We start from the raw sequence: 21,263 nt of genomic DNA, 5'->3' as shown, positions 1-21,263 counted from the left end.
TCATTTTCTAATCTCAGCCATTTTTGATGATGAAGATAATAAATGACCACCTGTCTTCTCTCGCTCTCTCTCTCTCTCTCGCTCTCTCTCTCTCTCTCTCTCCTCTCTCTCTCTCTCTCTCTCTCTCTCTCTCTCTCTCTCTCTCTCTCTCTCTCTCGCTCTCGCTCTCGCTCTCGCTCTTGCTCTCTCTCTCGTCTCTCTGTTTTTAGTCTGAATTTCAAAAGAACAAGGAAGGAAAAAGGGCAGTGAAAAAGAGAGCGGAAGACCAGGGGGCACCGGAAAAAGACCAGGGGGCACCGGAAAAAGACCAGGGGGCACCGGAAAAAGACCAGGGGGCACCGGAAAAAGACCAGGGGGCACCGGAAAAAGAAAGAAGAAGAAGAAGAAAGGACAGAGCGACCATCAGCTCTCACCCCACAGAGTAGAAAGCAGAAAGGAAAAGACAAGGTGAAGAGATGAAGCCACTAAAGAAACAGAGGGGGCGCTCTCCCCCCTCCACACGGGCCAAAGGGGGGAAGAAGAGAGGGGCGACAGAGACCCCCCCAGAGAGGGACGACAGGAACAAACTCAGGAAGGAGAACCAAGACGGACAGCCTCAAACCACGCCCCCTGCCCACTTGCTACGGAAACAATCCACAACCTCCTCTGACAGCTCTCAGCGGGAGCCAATCAGAGGCAGTGAGACCCCAAAGAAGGAGGGACCTAGAGAGCAGGTGCTGCCAAGGCAACCTGAAGTCAAAGAGAAGACCGAGGACAGCAGAGGGGGGGTTGGGGGGAAACCAGGGGGGCCTAACAGCACCCCCACCCCCTCCCATAACAACACCCTCACCATCCCCACCCCCACTACCAGTCCCAGCCCTACCTCCATATCCAGTAGGAAAACAGCCACCTTCAAGGCCAGAGTCCCCAAGAAGAAGTACATCGCTGAACACTATGCTAGTAGCAACGCGCCCGGCCTCACCTTCACCCCTGCCCCCATGCACAACAGCCACAGTAACTACAGTAGTACTAGCAGTAGTATTAACATCATCAACAGCAGTAGTACTAACAGTAATAACAGTAGTAATACCATTAATAACAGTAGTAGGACTAACACTACTATTAATGGTATTAACAGTGGTACTAACAGCATTAGTAACAGCATTAGTAACAGTAACAGCATTAGTAACAGCATTAGTAACAGCATTAGTAACAGTAACAGCATTAGTAACAGCATTAGTAACAGCCATAGCAGCAGCTCAGTCAGCCTCTCGTTAGCCCCCAGTGTGGCCAATGAGGAGAGGAAGGTAGCCGCTAGCAGCCACAGCCATGGCCCGGGGGAACAGGGGATGACAGGGGCCTCCATAGGGCCTAACAATGGTAGTGTGGCCCCCCAGGACAGAGAGAGAGACCCCCAGGGTGGGGAGACAGAGGCAGAGGGGGCCCCTAACTCAGTACGCTCCGTATGCACGGATACAGCCAGCGAGCACGATCTGGAGGTGAACCCCCAGCCTAGTACCAGCCCTGCTAGAGCCCCCTACCATGGCAGTCTGCCCCCTTACTCTGCTACTACCTCCCAGCCCGGCCCCGGCCCCAACCAGAGCCACAGAAAGGGCAGTATGTCCGGGGCGGATGCCCTGGCCAAAGGCCTGAAGAACCAGAGAGTTCTAGCCCGCTGTCGATGGAGAGACAGACTTAACGGAGAGCAAGGTGGGAGGGAGAGAGAGAGGGATGGACCCCTGTCTCCTATGTTCAGGGCTGGGGTGGTGCGGCGGGTGAGTGGGGGCAGCGCTGATATCCAGCTGCAGGGGGAGGAGGGGATACTCTGTTACCCCTTTCAGGGGGGGACCGCACACCCGGAGGGAGAGGAGAGGAGCGTGGAGTTCATCCTGGACGCCCCCCCACCCGGCACGGCGTCCGTGGCCATCGGGACACGCGTATGTGTGCCTTTCAGAGGGGGAGGGGGGCGAGATGGGGGTGAACAGGGGACACCTCAGCTATACAGAGAAGGAGTGCTGTCCCAGGTAGACCCCCACCCTGCCGTGTCGTTCCCCTACAGGGTGCTACTGTGTGAGGATCGAGAGGCGCTGGAGAATGGAGGGAGGGAGGAGGAGAGAGGGATGGAGGAGGAGGAAAGGAGGAGGAGGGTGCAGGCCCAGGCTGTATGGGTGTCCAGACAGAGCTTGAGGCTGCTGACTCCCCCCTGGGAACTGCCTCACCCAGAGGGGGGGAGAGAGAGAGAGAGGGAGAGAGAGAGGGAGAGGGAGGAGATGGAGGTGGAGAGGGAGGTGTGCCAGCTGAGTATTGGGATGGCGCTGGGGGGGCCGATGGGAGGGGGGGCGAGGTTGGTGCACAGCTTCTCTCCAGCTGGGGTGGTGGGGGGGCATCACTATGGAAACATCCCCCCCCACCCCTCCTCGTTGCTAACGACCAGCGTTGTCTCCAGCACTGGAGAGGGTCACCCTGACAAAGAGAGAGAACAAGAGAGGGAACAAGAGAGACAGAAACAGCCCCAAACACCAGAGGAGGACATGGAGATGTCTAGGTTCAGTATGGGCACCCAGCATCGCCACATCCTCTCCAAGCCCCTCCTCGGGGGGCACAGCTACCCCTCCTCCCAACACCTGGTCCAGGGCCTGGGCACGCCACTGGGCTCTCACCTGTCCTCCCTCACCTTGCCTGGCCCTGAGGCCCTGGCCATGACCCCCCCACCACACCTACCCCCTTCCAAGAGCACCCTGGTCCCCCTGGACAAGACCCCCTCCCAGATCCCCACCCCTACCCCTGGAGGGGGGTCTACCTCCTCCTCAGCCTCCTCCTCGCGCTCCCGCACCCCCCTGTCGGCCACCCTGCAGAAGTACAAGAAGGGGGACGTGGTGTGCACCCCTAACGGTATCCGCAAGAAGTTCAACGGCAAGCAGTGGAGACGCCTCTGTTCCAGAGAGGGCTGTATGAAGGAGTCCCAGAGACGAGGCTACTGCTCACGCCACCTCTCCATGAGAACTAAAGAGATGGAGGGAGCGGGAGGAGGGGGAGAGAGGGACAGGGGGAGGGGAGGAGGGAGCAGTTCGGGGACGGTCACCCCCTCAGACCTGCGTGGGTTTGACTGGGATGAGACGTCCAGAGACAGCAGCGAGGCCAGCAGTAGAGGAGACTCCCGCCCTCGGCTGGTGCTGCCCTCCCTCCTCCCCCATGACTTCTCCAGGTTTGACTTTGACGAGTGTGAGGCAGCCACCATGCTGGTGTCTCTGGGCAGCTCTCACTCTGGGACCCCCTCCTTCTCCCCCATCTCCAACCAGTCCCCTTTCTCCCCCGCCCCCTCGCCCTCACCCTCCCCCCTCTTCGGATTCCGTCCCGCCAACTTCTCCCCCATCACCGCCTCCTCCGTCCTCCCCCCTCCTCGCAGACACAGACACCCCAGTGCCACGGGGGGAAAGCTGGGTACCCCTGGGGGGGCAGAGAGGGAGAGGCATACCTCAGGGGTCCAGCCGTCCTTCCACACTAACCTGACCTTCACTGTCCCCATGAGCCCCAGCAAACGCAAAACAGACGTTCCTCCTCCCCCCTCCCACCCCCACCACGACTACCCCCCCAAACCTGAGCTGGAGCAGGGGGACCTGAACCCTGTCTCGTTCCCCATCCTCTCCCCCCAGACCCCAGCACACACTCACGCTTACACACCCACCTTCTCCTGTCCCCGAGGGGTGAGCACACCAACCAGCCGGGCCCCCTCCTCCCCCGCCACCTCCCCCCCTCCCCTCCTGGTGTCCCCAACTCCCCCCTCCCCTCCAGACTCAGGCCCCCGCCGTTTCCACCCCACATCCCAGCAGGCCTTGCGGGACTCTCCGGTGATCGTGCGGAACCCGGAGGTTCCTCTGGCCAAGTTCACAGAGCTTCCGTTAGGCCGTGGGGGGGGGGAAGTAGGAGATCCTAAGAGTCTTAACAGCGTTACTCCCCAGCCTGTCTCCACTCTCCAAGTCCCTGTACCCATCAACGCTGCTGCTGCCGCGGCAACCAACGGCACCGTCCTCCTCCAGAGCCCCACCCCCACCCTAGTGCTGGTGTCATCCGCCCCGCCCTCCCTGACCTCCGTCACCCCCGGTTACCCAGCTTTGGCTTGCATCTCCATCTCCACCACGCTCCCCTCTTCGGGACCCCCCCTCACCAACCCAGCCAGCCCAGGGGAGGGGGGTGGTAGGACAGAGAGGACAGGCTCATTTGGGGGGGAGGTTCAGCAGCCAGTGGCCTGTCACCCCTCTCCTACAGCCCTGCTGCCCCTCATACTGCCTGCAGAGAACCTGCACCCCACACCATGCAAAGACATCATCATGGGACGCCCCGGGACAGGTGAGACACACTGGGAGACAGCCTGGACATGAAGGGATGAGATGGGGTAGAGGGAGAGGGATGAGATGGGGTCGAGGACTGGGAGGGATGAGATTTGGGTAGAGGAACAGGGAGGGATGAGATTTGGGTAGAGGAACAGGGAGGGATGAGATTTGGGTAGAGGAACGGGGAGGGATGAGATTTGGGTAGAGGAACGGGGAGGGATGAGATTTGGGTAGAGGAACAGGGAGAGGGATGAGATTTGGGTAGAGGAACAGGGAGAGGGATGAGATTTGGGTAGAGGAACAGGGAGAGGGATGAGATTTGGGTAGAGGAACAGGGAGAGGGATGAGATTTGGGTAGAGGAACAGGGAGAGGGATGAGATTTGGGTAGAGGAACAGGGAGAGGGATGAGATTTGGGTAGAGGAACAGGAGAGGGATGAGATTTGGGTAGAGGACAGGAGAGGGATGAGATTTGGGTAGAGGAACAGGGAGGGATGAGATTTGGGTAGAGGAACAGGGAGAGGGATGCAGGGGGGTAAGATATTCTATGATTATAATATGATTATTTTATGCTTTGATTATTGTGTTTAACGCCAGGCGAGGCCTAGGTTGGCATCGTGAAATGGAAGAGCTTTTGAAGTGTGAATGCACTGTTTGTTGTAGCAGCAACAGCAGCATGAAAATGGTTACCTAGTTTCATTTTCCACCAAATTCACATTTATGGAACAGGGATTGACTTCTGGGCAGGTCATTTCTCTCGTCAAACAGAATGAGTTTAGTGACCTTTAGTGAAGGGAAGGTACTGGGATGTCTGGTCTGTTCAGCAGGGTTTATGGTCCGTGCTGTCCTTGCTCCTTGGGACCTCCCTACCCCATTGAAGTTGGCATTTTAAAATACTTTAGGTTAAGGTAACAGTAGGGATTAAGGTTAGGGTTAAGGTAACAGTAGGGATTAGGGTTAGGGTTAAGGTAACTGTAGGGATTAAGGTTAGGGTTAAGGTAACTGTAGGGATTAAGGTTAGGGTAACAGTAGGGATTAAGGTTAAGGTAACTGTAGGGATTAGGGTTAGGGTTAAAGTAACAGTAGGGATTAAGGTTATGGTTAAGGTAACAGTAGGGATTAGGGTTAGGGTTAAGGTAACTGTAGGGATTAAGGTTAGGGTTAAGGTAACTGTAGGGATTAAGGTTAGGGTAACAGTAGGGATTAAGGTTAGGGTTAAGGTAACTGTAGGGATTAAGGTTAGGGTAACAGTAGGGATTAAGGTTAGGGTTAAGGTAACTGTAGGGATTAAGGTTAGGGTAACAGTAGGGATTAAGGTTAGGGTAACAGTAGGGATTAAGGTTAGGGTTGAGGTAACTGTAGGGATTAAGGTTAGGGTTAGGGTAACAGTAGGGATTAAGGTTAGGGTTAGGGTAACAGTAGGGATTAAGGTTAGGGTTAGGTTTAGGGTAACAGTAGGGGTTAAAGTTAGGGTTAGGGTAACAGTAGGGATTAAGGTTAGGGTTAGTTTAGGGACATCCCAAGGATCCCAGATAGCACTGACCCAAGGTTTACAGTAACAAGGAAGTGCTGGTCGGTGACTGTTGGGTCAGAGTAGGGAAATCACTTCAGTTTAAATGGGTATAAAATACAGGATATACTGTATGTAATGTAGGCCACATACGGACCGTTTCCACCATCTCTCGCTGGGTGTGTGTGTGTCATCATTGTTTGAGAGCTTCCTGTGGCTCAGTTGGTAGAGCATGGAGTTTGCAACGCCAGCATGGTGTGTGCAACGCCAGGGTTGTGGGTTCGATTCCCACGGGGCCAGTACAAAAAATAAATACAAAAAATAAATAAATGCATGAAATTAAAATGTATGAAATGTATGCATTCACTACTGTAAGTCGCTCTGGATAAGAGCGTCTGCTAAATGACTAAAATGTAAAATGAGACTGGGTTTAGATAGAGAGTGGGGAAGGCCTCTGAAAGAGAGGATGGGAGGATGAATGACATTTGGGGTTTTGTCTTTGAGAGAATGCTACTGACATGAATCCTCTCAGTCCCATCTCTGCAGTGCCGTCTGACTGTAAGAAGGGGTACAGTCCCAGTTAGGATACGGTAGAACCAGAGGTGTGTGTGTGTGTGTGTGTGTGTGTGTGTGTGTGTGTGTGTGTGTTTAAAGAGACGGAGGGATGGTTTTGTTAGCTGCCTTTCCCCAAAGGCTATTATCTACTCACGCCACTTATCAATGACGCATTGTGTGTGTGTGTGTGTTTGAGCGTGTGTGTGTCTGTGTCATGTTGTCTAGTATGAAGGGGTAAAATAAGGTCTGGGAGGTATTTTTGAGTGAGTTGTGTTGGGCTCGTCCACGTTACAGTGCCAGAGTGCATGTGGGTGTGTAATGAATCCTCTGTGCTTCAAGCTCCTGTGTGGGCTCTCTTTCTCTCTGTGTGTCTCTCTGTGTGTGTGTGTGTGTGTGTGTGTGTGTGTGTGTGTGTGTGTGTCTCTCTCTCTGTGTGTGTCTCTCTGTGTGTGTGTGTGTGTGTGTGTGTGTGTGTGTGTCTCTCTCTCTGTGTGTGTCTCTCTGTGTGTGTGTGTGTGTGTGTGTGTGTGTGTGTGTGTGTGTGTGTGGTGTGTGTGTGTGATCAATAAACAGTGAATCAACATTTCTCCATCTCTGCTGGAGCAGTGGTATGACATTTAGATGGCCTGTTGTTGTATTCAGTGTGTGTGTGATTGTATGTGTTGTAGGTCTAGCTATTTGTCTGTCTTTTCGAGACAAGTGTATGTGGGTGTTTTCTCCCTCTTGAGAGAAAGAGGGTGTGAGTTGTTGTTTGTGCATGCGGTTGTCAGAGAGAAACTAGGGAGGTGTGTGCTTACTGCGTAGTTACGATGAGCTTTGAGTGTAAATTACACATATGAACAGGCCTCTACAATACTGCTACACACACACAACGACTAGCCTATCATATTGCGGATAAAAGTGACATTATATAAACTGAACAGAAATATAAACACAACATGAAACAACTTCAAAGACTTTACTGAGTTACAGTTCATGTAAGGAAATCAGTCAATTGAAATAAATAAATTAGGCCCTAATCTATGGATTTCACATGACTGGGCAGGGGTCCAGCCATGGGGGAGCCAGGCCCAGCCAATCAGAATGAATTTTTCCCACAAAAGGGCTTTATTAGAGATACTCCACAGTTTCATCAGCTGTCCGGGTGGCTGGTCTCAGACGATCCCCCAGGTAAAGAGGCTGGATGTGGAGTTCCTGGGCTGGCGTGGTTATACGTGGTCTGCAGTTGTGAGGCCGGTTGGACGTACTGTTAAATTCTCTAAAACGAGGCGGCTTATGGTAGAGAAATTGACATTAAATTCTCTGGCAACAGCTCTTGGTGGCCATTCCTGCAGTCAGCAGGCCAATTGACAAAACTGCACATTTTAGAAGTGGCCTTTTGTTGTCCCCAGGTCAAGGTGCAACTGTGTAATGATCATGCTGTTTAATCAGCTTCTTGATATGCCACACCTGTCAGGTGGATGGATTATCTTGGCAAAGCGGAAATGCTCACTAACGGATGTAAACAAATTTGGACACCAAATTTGAGAGAAATAATACACACAAACCCAACACAGGGCACTCACTTATACACACACACCCAACACAGGGCACTCACTTATACACACACACCCAACACAGGGCACTCACTTATACACACACACCCAACACAGGGCACTCACTTATACACACACACCCAACACAGGGCACTCACTTATACACACACACCCAAAACAGGGCACTCACTTATACACACACACCCAACACAGGGCACTCACTTATACACACACACCCAACACAGGGCACTCACTTATACACACACACCCAACACAGGGCACTCACTAATACACACACACCCAACACAGGGCACTCACTTATACACACACACCCAACACAGGGCACTCACTTATACACACACACACACACACACACACACACACACACACCCAACACAGGGCACTCACTTATACACACACACCCAACACAGGGCACTCACTTATACACACACACCCAACACAGGGCACTCACTTATACACACACACCCAACACAGGGCACTCACTTATACACACACACCCAACACAGGGCACTCACTTATACACACACACCCAACACAGGGCACTCACTTATAACACACACACCCAACACAGGGCACTCACTTATATCACACACACCCAACACAGGGCACTCACTTATACACACACACCCAACACAGGGCACTCACTTATACACACACACCCAACACAGGGCACTCACTTATACACACACACACCCAACACAGGGCACTCACTTATATACACACACCCAACACAGGGCACTCACTTATACACACACACCCAACACAGGGCACTCACTTATACACACACACCCAACACAGGGCACTCACTTATACACACACACCCAACACAGGGCACTCACTTATACACACACACCCAACACAGGGCACTCACTTATACACACACACCCAACACAGGGCACTCACTTATACACACACACCCAACACAGGGCACTCACTTATACACACACACCCAACACAGGGCACTCACTTATACACACACACCCAACACAGGGCACTCACTTATACACACACACCCAACACAGGGCACTCACTTATACACACACACCCAACACAGGGCACTCACTTATACACACACACCCCAACACAGGGCACTCACTTATATACACACACCCAACACAGGGCACTCACTTATACACACACACCCAACACAGGGCACTCACTTATACACACACACCCAACACAGGGCACTCACTTATATACACACACCCAACACAGGGCACTCACTTATACACACACACCCAACACAGGGCACTCACTTATACACACACACCCAACACAGGGCACTCACTTATACACACACACCCAACACAGGGCACTCACTTATACACACACACCCAACACAGGGCACTCACTTATACACACACACCCAACACAGGGCACTCACTTATACACACACACCCAACACAGGGCACTCACTTATACACACACACCCAACACAGGGCACTCACTTATACACACACACCCAACACAGGGCACTCACTTATACACACACACCCAACACAGGGCACTCACTTATACACACACACCCAACACAGGGCACTCACTTATACACACACACCCAACACAGGGCACTCACTTATATACACACACCCAACACAGGGCACTCACTTATACACACACACCCAACACAGGGCACTCACTTATACACACACACCCAACACAGGGCACTCACTTATATACACACACCCAACACAGGGCACTCACTTATACACACACACCCAACACAGGGCACTCACTTATACATACACACACACCCAACACAGGGCACTCACTTATATACACACACCCAACACAGGGCACTCACTTATACACACACACCCAACACAGGGCACTCACTTATACACACACACCCAACACAGGGCACTCACTTATACACACACACACCCAACACAGGGCACTCACTTATATACACACACCCAACACAGGGCACTCACTTATACACACACACCCAACACAGGGCACTCACTTATACACACACACCCAACACAGGGCACTCACTTATACACACACACCCCAACACAGGGCACTCACTTATACACACACACCCAACACAGGGCACTCACTTATACACACACACCCAACACAGGGCACTCACTTATACACACACACCCAACACAGGGCACTCACTTATATACACACACCCAACACAGGGCACTCACTTATATACACACACCCAACACAGGGCACTCACTTATACACACACACCCAACACAGGGCACTCACTTATACACACACACCCAACACAGGGCACTCACTTATACACACACACCCAACACAGGGCACTCACTTATACACACACACACCCAACACAGGGCACTCACTTATACACACACACCCAACACAGGGCACTCACTTATACACACACACCCAACACAGGGCACTCACTTATACACACACACCCAACACAGGGCACTCACTTATACACACACACCCAACACAGGGCACTCACTTATACACACACACCCAACACAGGGCACTCACTTATACACACACACCCAACACAGGGCACTCACTTATACACACACACCCAACACAGGGCACTCACTTATACACACACACCCAACACAGGGCACTCACTTATACACACACACCCAACACAGGGCACTCACTTATACACACACACACACCCAACACAGGGCACTCACTTATATACACACACCCAACACAGGGCACTCACTTATACACACACACCCAACACAGGGCACTCACTTATACACACACACCCAACACAGGGCACTCACTTATACACACACACCCAACACAGGGCACTCACTTATACACACACACCCAACACAGGGCACTCACTTATACACACACACCCAACACAGGGCACTCACTTATACACACACACACCCAACACAGGGCACTCACTTATACACACACACCCAACACAGGGCACTCACTTATACACACACACCCAACACAGGGCACTCACTTATACACACACACCCAACACAGGGCACTCACTTATACACACACACCCAACACAGGGCACTCACTTATACACACACACCCAACACAGGGCACTCACTTATACACACACACCCAACACAGGGCACTCACTTATACACACACACCCAACACAGGGCACTCACTTATACACACACACCCAACACAGGGCACTCACTTATATACACACACCCAACACAGGGCACTCACTTATACACACACACCCAACACAGGGCACTCACTTATACACACACACCCAACACAGGGCACTCACTTATACACACACACCCAACACAGGGCACTCACTTATACACACACACCCAACACAGGGCACTCACTTATACACACACACCCAACACAGGGCACTCACTTATACACACACACCCAACACAGGGCACTCACTTATACACACACACCCAACACAGGGCACTCACTTATACACACACACCCAACACAGGGCACTCACTTATACACACACACCCAACACAGGGCACTCACTTATACACACACACCCAACACAGGGCACTCACTTATACACACACACCCAACACAGGGCACTCACTTATACACACACACCCAACACAGGGCACTCACTTATACACACACACCCAACACAGGGCACTCACTTATACACACACACCCAACACAGGGCACTCACTTATACACACACACCCAACACAGGGCACTCACTTATACACACACACCCAACACAGGGCACTCACTTATACACACACACCCAACACAGGGCACTCACTTATACACACACACCCAACACAGGGCACTCACTTATACACACACACCCAACACAGGGCACTCACTTATACACACACACCCAACACAGGGCACTCACTTATACACACACACCCAACACAGGGCACTCACTTATACACACACACCCAACACAGGGCACTCACTTATACACACACACCCAACACAGGGCACTCACTTATACACACACACCCAACACAGGGCACTCACTTATACACACACACCCAACACAGGGCACTCACTTATACACACACACCCAACACAGGGCACTCACTTATACACACACACCCAACACAGGGCACTCACTTATACACACACACCCAACACAGGGCACTCACTTATACACACACACCCAACACAGGGCACTCACTTATACACACACACCCAACACAGGGCACTCACTTATACACACACACCCAACACAGGGCACTCACTTATACACACACACCCAACACAGGGCACTCACTTATACACACACACCCAACACAGGGCACTCACTTATACACACACACCCAACACAGGGCACTCACTTATACACACACACCCAACACAGGGCACTCACTTATACACACACACCCAACACAGGGCACTCACTTATACACACACACCCAACACAGGGCACTCACTTATACACACACACCCAACACAGGGCACTCACTTATACACACACACCCAACACAGGGCACTCACTTATACACACACACCCAACACAGGGCACTCACTTATACACACACACACCCAACACAGGGCACTCACTTATACACACACACCCAACACAGGGCACTCACTTATACACACACACCCAACACAGGGCACTCACTTATACACACACACCCAACACAGGGCACTCACTTATACACACACACCCAACACAGGGCACTCACTTATACACACACACCCAACACAGGGCACTCACTTATACACACACACCCAACACAGGGCACTCACTTATACACACACACCCAACACAGGGCACTCACTTATATACACACACCCAACACAGGGCACTCACTTATACACACACACCCAACACAGGGCACTCACTTATACACACACACCCAACACAGGGCACTCACTTATACACACACACCCAACACAGGGCACTCACTTATACACACACACCCAACACAGGGCACTCACTTATACACACACACCCAACACAGGGCACTCACTTATACACACACACCCAACACAGGGCACTCACTTATACACACACACCCAACACAGGGCACTCACTTATACACACACACCCAACACAGGGCACTCACTTATACACACACACCCAACACAGGGCACTCACTTATACACACACACCCAACACAGGGCACTCACTTATACACACACACCCAACACAGGGCACTCACTTATACACACACACCCAACACAGGGCACTCACTTATACACACACACCCAACACAGGGCACTCACTTATATACACACACCCAACACAGGGCACTCACTTATACACACACACCCAACACAGGGCACTCACTTATACACACACACCCAACACAGGGCACTCACTTATACACACACACCCAACACAGGGCACTCACTTATACACACACACCCAACACAGGGCACTCACTTATACACACACACCCAACACAGGGCACTCACTTATACACACACACCCAACACAGGGCACTCACTTATACACACACACCCAACACAGGGCACTCACTTATACACACACACCCAACACAGGGCACTCACTTATACACACACACCCAACACAGGGCACTCACTTATACACACACACCCAACACAGGGCACTCACTTATACACACACACCCAACACAGGGCACTCACTTATACACACACACCCAACACAGGGCACTCACTTATACACACACACCCAACACAGGGCACTCACTTATATACACACACCCAACACAGGGCACTCACTTATACACACACACCCAACACAGGGCACTCACTTATACACACACACCCAACACAGGGCACTCACTTATACACACACACCCAACACAGGGCACTCACTTATACACACACACCCAACACAGGGCACTCACTTATACACACACACCCAACACAGGGCACTCACTTATACACACACACCCAACACAGGGCACTCACTTATACACACACACCCAACACAGGGCACTCACTTATACACACACACCCAACACAGGGCACTCACTTATACACACACACCCAACACAGGGCACTCACTTATACACACACACCCAACACAGGGCACTCACTTATACACACACACCCAACACAGGGCACTCACTTATACACACACACCCAACACAGGGCACTCACTTATACACACACACCCAACACAGGGCACTCACTTATACACACACACCCAACACAGGGCACTCACTTATACACACACACCCAACACAGGGCACTCACTTATACACACACACCCAACACAGGGCACTCACTTATATACACACACCCAACACAGGGCACTCACTTATACACACACACCCAACACAGGGCACTCACTTATACACACACACCCAACACAGGGCACTCACTTATATACACACACCCAACACAGGGCACTCACTTATACACACACACCCAACACAGGGCACTCACTTATACACACACACCCAACACAGGGCACTCACTTATACACACACACCCAACACAGGGCACTCACTTATACACACACACACCCAACACAGGGCACTCACTTATACACACACACACACCCAACACAGGGCACTCACTTATACACACACACACCCAACACAGGGCACTCACTTATACACACACACCCAACACAGGGCACTCACTTATACACACACACCCAACACAGGGCACTCACTTATACACACACACCCAACACAGGGCACTCACTTATACACACACACACACCCAACACAGGGCACTCACTTATACACACACACCCAACACAGGGCACTCACTTATACACACACACCCAACACAGGGCACTCACTTATACACACACACCCAACACAGGGCACTCACTTATACACACACACCCAACACAGGGCACTCACTTATACACACACACCCAACACAGGGCACTCACTTATACACACACACACACCCAACACAGGGCACTCACTTATATACACACACACACACCCAACACAGGGCACTCACTTATATACACACACCCAACACAGGGCACTCACTTATACACACACACCCAACACAGGGCACTCACTTATACACACACACCCAACACAGGGCACTCACTTATACACACACACCCAACACAGGGCACTCACTTATACACACACACCCAACACAGGGCACTCACTTATACACACACACCCAACACAGGGCACTCACTTATACACACACACCCAACACAGGGCACTCACTTATATACACACACCCAACACAGGGCACTCACTTATACACACACACCCAACACAGGGCACTCACTTATACACACACACCCAACACAGGGCACTCACTTATACACACACACCCAACACAGGGCACTCACTTATACACACACACCCAACACAGGGCACTCACTTATACACACACACCCAACACAGGGCACTCACTTATACACACACACCCAACACAGGGCACTCACTTATACACACACACCCAACACAGGGCACTCACTTATACACACACACCCAACACAGGGCACTCACTTATACACACACACCCAACACAGGGCACTCACTTATACACACACACCCAACACAGGGCACTCACTTATACACACACACCCCAACACAGGGCACTCACTTATACACACACACCCAACACAGGGCACTCACTTATACACACACACCCAACACAGGGCACTCACTTATACACACACACCCAACACAGGGCACTCACTTATACACACACACCCAACACAGGGCACTCACTTATACACACACACCCAACACAGGGCACTCACTTATACACACACACCCAACACAGGGCACTCACTTATACACACACACCCAACACAGGGCACTCACTTATATACACACACCCAACACAGGGCACTCACTTATACACACACACCCAACACAGGGCACTCACTTATACACACACACCCAACACAGGGCACTCACTTATACACACACACCCAACACAGGGCACTCACTTATACACACACACCCAACACAGGGCACTCACTTATACACACACACCCAACACAGGGCACTCACTTATACACACACACCCAACACAGGGCACTCACTTATACACACACACACACACCCAACACAGGGCACTCACTTATACACACACACCCAACACAGGGCACTCACTTATACACACACACCCAACACAGGGCACTCACTTATACACACACACCCAACACAGGGCACTCACTTATACACACACACCCAACACAGGGCACTCACTTATACACACACACCCAACACAGGGCACTCACTTATACACACACACCCAACACAGGGCACTCACTTATACACACACACCCAACACAGGGCACTCACTTATATACACACACCCAACACAGGGCACTCACTTATACACACACACCCAACACAGGGCACTCACTTATACACACACACCCAACACAGGGCACTCACTTATACACACACACCCAACACAGGGCACTCACTTATACACACACACACCCAACACAGGGCACTCACTTATACACACACACCCAACACAGGGCACTCACTTATACACACACACCCAACACAGGGCACTCACTTATATACACACACCCAACACAGGGCACTCACTTATACACACACACCCAACACAGGGCACTCACTTATACACACACACCCAACACAGGGCACTCACTTATACACACACACCCAACACAGGGCACTCACTTATACACACACACCCAACACAGGGCACTCACTTATATACACACACCCAACACAGGGCACTCACTTATACACACACACCCAACACAGGGCACTCACTTATACACACACACCCAACACAGGGCACTCACTTATACACACACACCCAACACAGGGCACTCACTTATAACACACACACACCCAACACAGGGCACTCACTTATATACACACACCCAACACAGGGCACTCACTTATACACACACACCCAACACAGGGCACTCACTTATACACACACACCCAACACAGGGCACTCACTTATACACACACACCCAACACAGGGCACTCACTTATACACACACACCCAACACAGGGCACTCACTTATACACACACACCCAACACAGGGCACTCACTTATACACACACACCCAACACAGGGCACTCACTTATACACACACACACCCAACACAGGGCACTCACTTATACACACACACCCAACACAGGGCACTCACTTATACACACACACCCAACACAGGGCACTCACTTATACACACACACCCAACACAGGGCACTCACTTATACACACACACCCAACACAGGGCACTCACTTATACACACACACCCAACACAGGGCACTCACTTATACACACACACCCAACACAGGGCACTCACTTATACACACACACCCAACACAGGGCACTCACTTATACACACACACCCAACACAGGGCACTCACTTATACACACACACCCAACACAGGGCACTCACTTATACACACACACCCAACACAGGGCACTCACTTATACACACACACACCCAACACAGGGCACTCACTTATACACACACACCCAACACAGGGCACTCACTTATACACACACACCCAACACAGGGCACTCACTTATACACACACACCCAACACAGGGCACTCACTTATACACACACACCCAACACAGGGCACTCACTTATACACACACACCCAACACAGGGCACTCACTTATACACACACACCCAACACAGGGCACTCACTTATACACACACACCCAACACAGGGCACTCACTTATACACACACACCCAACACAGGGCACTCACTTATATACACACACCCAACACAGGGCACTCACTTATACACACACACCCAACACAGGGCACTCACTTATACACACACACCCAACACAGGGCACTCACTTATACACACACACCCAACACAGGGCACTCACTTATACACACACACCCAACACAGGGCACTCACTTATACACACACACCCAACACAGGGCACTCACTTATACACACACACACACCAACACAGGGCACTCACTTATATACACACACCCAACACAGGGCACTCACTTATACACACACACCCAACACAGGGCACTCACTTATACACACACACCCAACACAGGGCACTCACTTATACACACACACCCAACACAGGGCACTCACTTATACACACACACCCAACACAGGGCACTCACTTATACACACACACCCAACACAGGGCACTCACTTATACACACACACCCAACACAGGGCACTCACTTATACACACACACCCAACACAGGGCACTCACTTATACACACACACACCCAACACAGGGCACTCACTTATACACACACACCCAACACAGGGCACTCACTTATACACACACACCCAACACAGGGCACTCACTTATACACACACACCCAACACAGGGCACTCACTTATACACACACACCCAACACAGGGCACTCACTTATACACACACACCCAACACAGGGCACTCACTTATACACACACACCCAACACAGGGCACTCACTTATACACACACACCCAACACAGGGCACTCACTTATACACACACACCCAACACAGGGCACTCACTTATATACACACACCCAACACAGGGCACTCACTTATACACACACACCCAACACAGGGCACTCACTTATACACACACACCCAACACAGGGCACTCACTTATACACACACACCCAACACAGGGCACTCACTTATATACACACACCCAACACAGGGCACTCACTTATACACACACACCCAACACAGGGCACTCACTTATACACACACCACACCCAACACAGGGCACTCACTTATACACACACACCCAACACAGGGCACTCACTTATACACACACACCCAACACAGGGCACTCACTTATACACACACACCCAACACAGGGCACTCACTTATACACACACACCCAACACAGGGCACTCACTTATACACACACACCCAACACAGGGCACTCACTTATACACACACACCCAACACAGGGCACTCACTTATACACACACACCCAACACAGGGCACTCACTTATACACACACACCCAACACAGGGCACTCACTTATACACACACACCCAACACAGGGCACTCACTTATACACACACACCCAACACAGGGCACTCACTTATACACACACACCCAACACAGGGCACTCACTTATACACACACACACCCAACACAGGGCACTCACTTATATACACACACCCAACACAGGGCACTCACTTATACACACACACCCAACACAGGGCACTCACTTATACACACACACCCAACACAGGGCACTCACTTATACACACACACACCCAACACAGGGCACTCACTTATACACACACACCCAACACAGGGCACTCACTTATACACACACACCCAACACAGGGCACTCACTTATACACACACACCCAACACAGGGCACTCACTTATACACACACACACACCCAACACAGGGCACTCACTTATATACACACACACCCCAACACAGGGCACTCACTTATATACACACACCCAACACAGGGCACTCACTTATACACACACACCCAACACAGGGCACTCACTTATACACACACACCCAACACAGGGCACTCACTTATACACACACACCCAACACAGGGCACTCACTTATACACACACACCCAACACAGGGCACTCACTTATACACACACACCCAACACAGGGCACTCACTTATACACACACACCCAACACAGGGCACTCACTTATACACACACACCCAACACAGGGCACTCACTTATACACACACACCCAACACAGGGCACTCACTTATACACACACACCCAACACAGGGCACTCACTTATACACACACACCCAACACAGGGCACTCACTTATACACACACACCCAACACAGGGCACTCACTTATATACACACACCCAACACAGGGCACTCACTTATACACACACACCCAACACAGGGCACTCACTTATACACACACACCCAACACAGGGCACTCACTTATACACACACACCCAACACAGGGCACTCACTTATACACACACACCCAACACAGGGCACTCACTTATACACACACACACCCCAACACAGGGCACTCACTTATACACACACACACCCAACACAGGGCACTCACTTATATACACACACCCAACACAGGGCACTCACTTATACACACACACCCAACACAGGGCACTCACTTATACACACACACCCAACACAGGGCACTCACTTATACACACACACCCAACACAGGGCACTCACTTATACACACACACCCAACACAGGGCACTCACTTATACACACACACCCAACACAGGGCACTCACTTATATACACACACCCAACACAGGGCACTCACTTATACACACACACCCAACACAGGGCACTCACTTATATACACACACCCAACACAGGGCACTCACTTATACACACACACCCAACACAGGGCACTCACTTATACACACACACCCAACACAGGGCACTCACTTATACACACACACCCAACACAGGGCACTCACTTATACACACACACCCAACACAGGGCACTCACTTATACACACACACCCAACACAGGGCACTCACTTATACACACACACACCCAACACAGGGCACTCACTTATACACACACACCCAACACAGGGCACTCACTTATACACACACACCCAACACAGGGCACTCACTTATACACACACACACCCAACACAGGGCACTCACTTATACACACACACCCAACACAGGGCACTCACTTATACACACACACCCAACACAGGGCACTCACTTATACACACACACCCAACACAGGGCACTCACTTATACACACACACCCAACACAGGGCACTCACTTATACACACACACCCAACACAGGGCACTCACTTATATACACACACCCAACACAGGGCACTCACTTATATACACACACCCAACACAGGGCACTCACTTATACACACACACCCAACACAGGGCACTCACTTATACACACACACCCAACACAGGGCACTCACTTATACACACACACCCAACACAGGGCACTCACTTATACACACACACACACCCAACACAGGGCACTCACTTATATACACACACCCAACACAGGGCACTCACTTATACACACACACCCAACACAGGGCACTCACTTATACACACACACCCAACACAGGGCACTCACTTATACACACACACCCAACACAGGGCACTCACTTATACACACACACCCAACACAGGGCACTCACTTATACACACACACCCAACACAGGGCACTCACTTATACACACACACCCAACACAGGGCACTCACTTATACACACACACACCCAACACAGGGCACTCACTTATACACACACACACACCCAACACAGGGCACTCACTTATATACACACACCCAACACAGGGCACTCACTTATACACACACACCCAACACAGGGCACTCACTTATACACACACACCCAACACAGGGCACTCACTTATACACACACACCCAACACAGGGCACTCACTTATACACACACACCCAACACAGGGCACTCACTTATACACACACACCCAACACAGGGCACTCACTTATACACACACACCCAACACAGGGCACTCACTTATATACACACACCC

The 21,263-nt window shown here is 51.1% G+C and overlaps 1 protein-coding gene across 1 annotated transcript in view; it reads left to right on the top strand.

The window, feature by feature from the left end:
* Positions 1-21,263, top strand: part of LOC106605863 (protein capicua homolog) — a 77,525-nt gene that overhangs the window by 10,302 nt on the left and 45,960 nt on the right. Inside the window, 1 exon segment of the mRNA XM_082975503.1 lies at positions 210-4,326. Coding sequence (XP_082831629.1) covers positions 456-4,326 — 3,871 coding nt within the window. The 5' untranslated portion in view covers positions 210-455.

The sequence above is a fragment of the Salmo salar genome, chromosome 05 (genome assembly GCF_965601325.2).
Source record: "Salmo salar chromosome 05, fSalSal1, whole genome shotgun sequence".
Lineage (NCBI taxonomy): Eukaryota > Metazoa > Chordata > Actinopteri > Salmoniformes > Salmonidae > Salmo > Salmo salar.
Note: the sequence above shows the minus strand (reverse complement) of the source record. Positions and strands in the feature narration are given on the sequence as shown.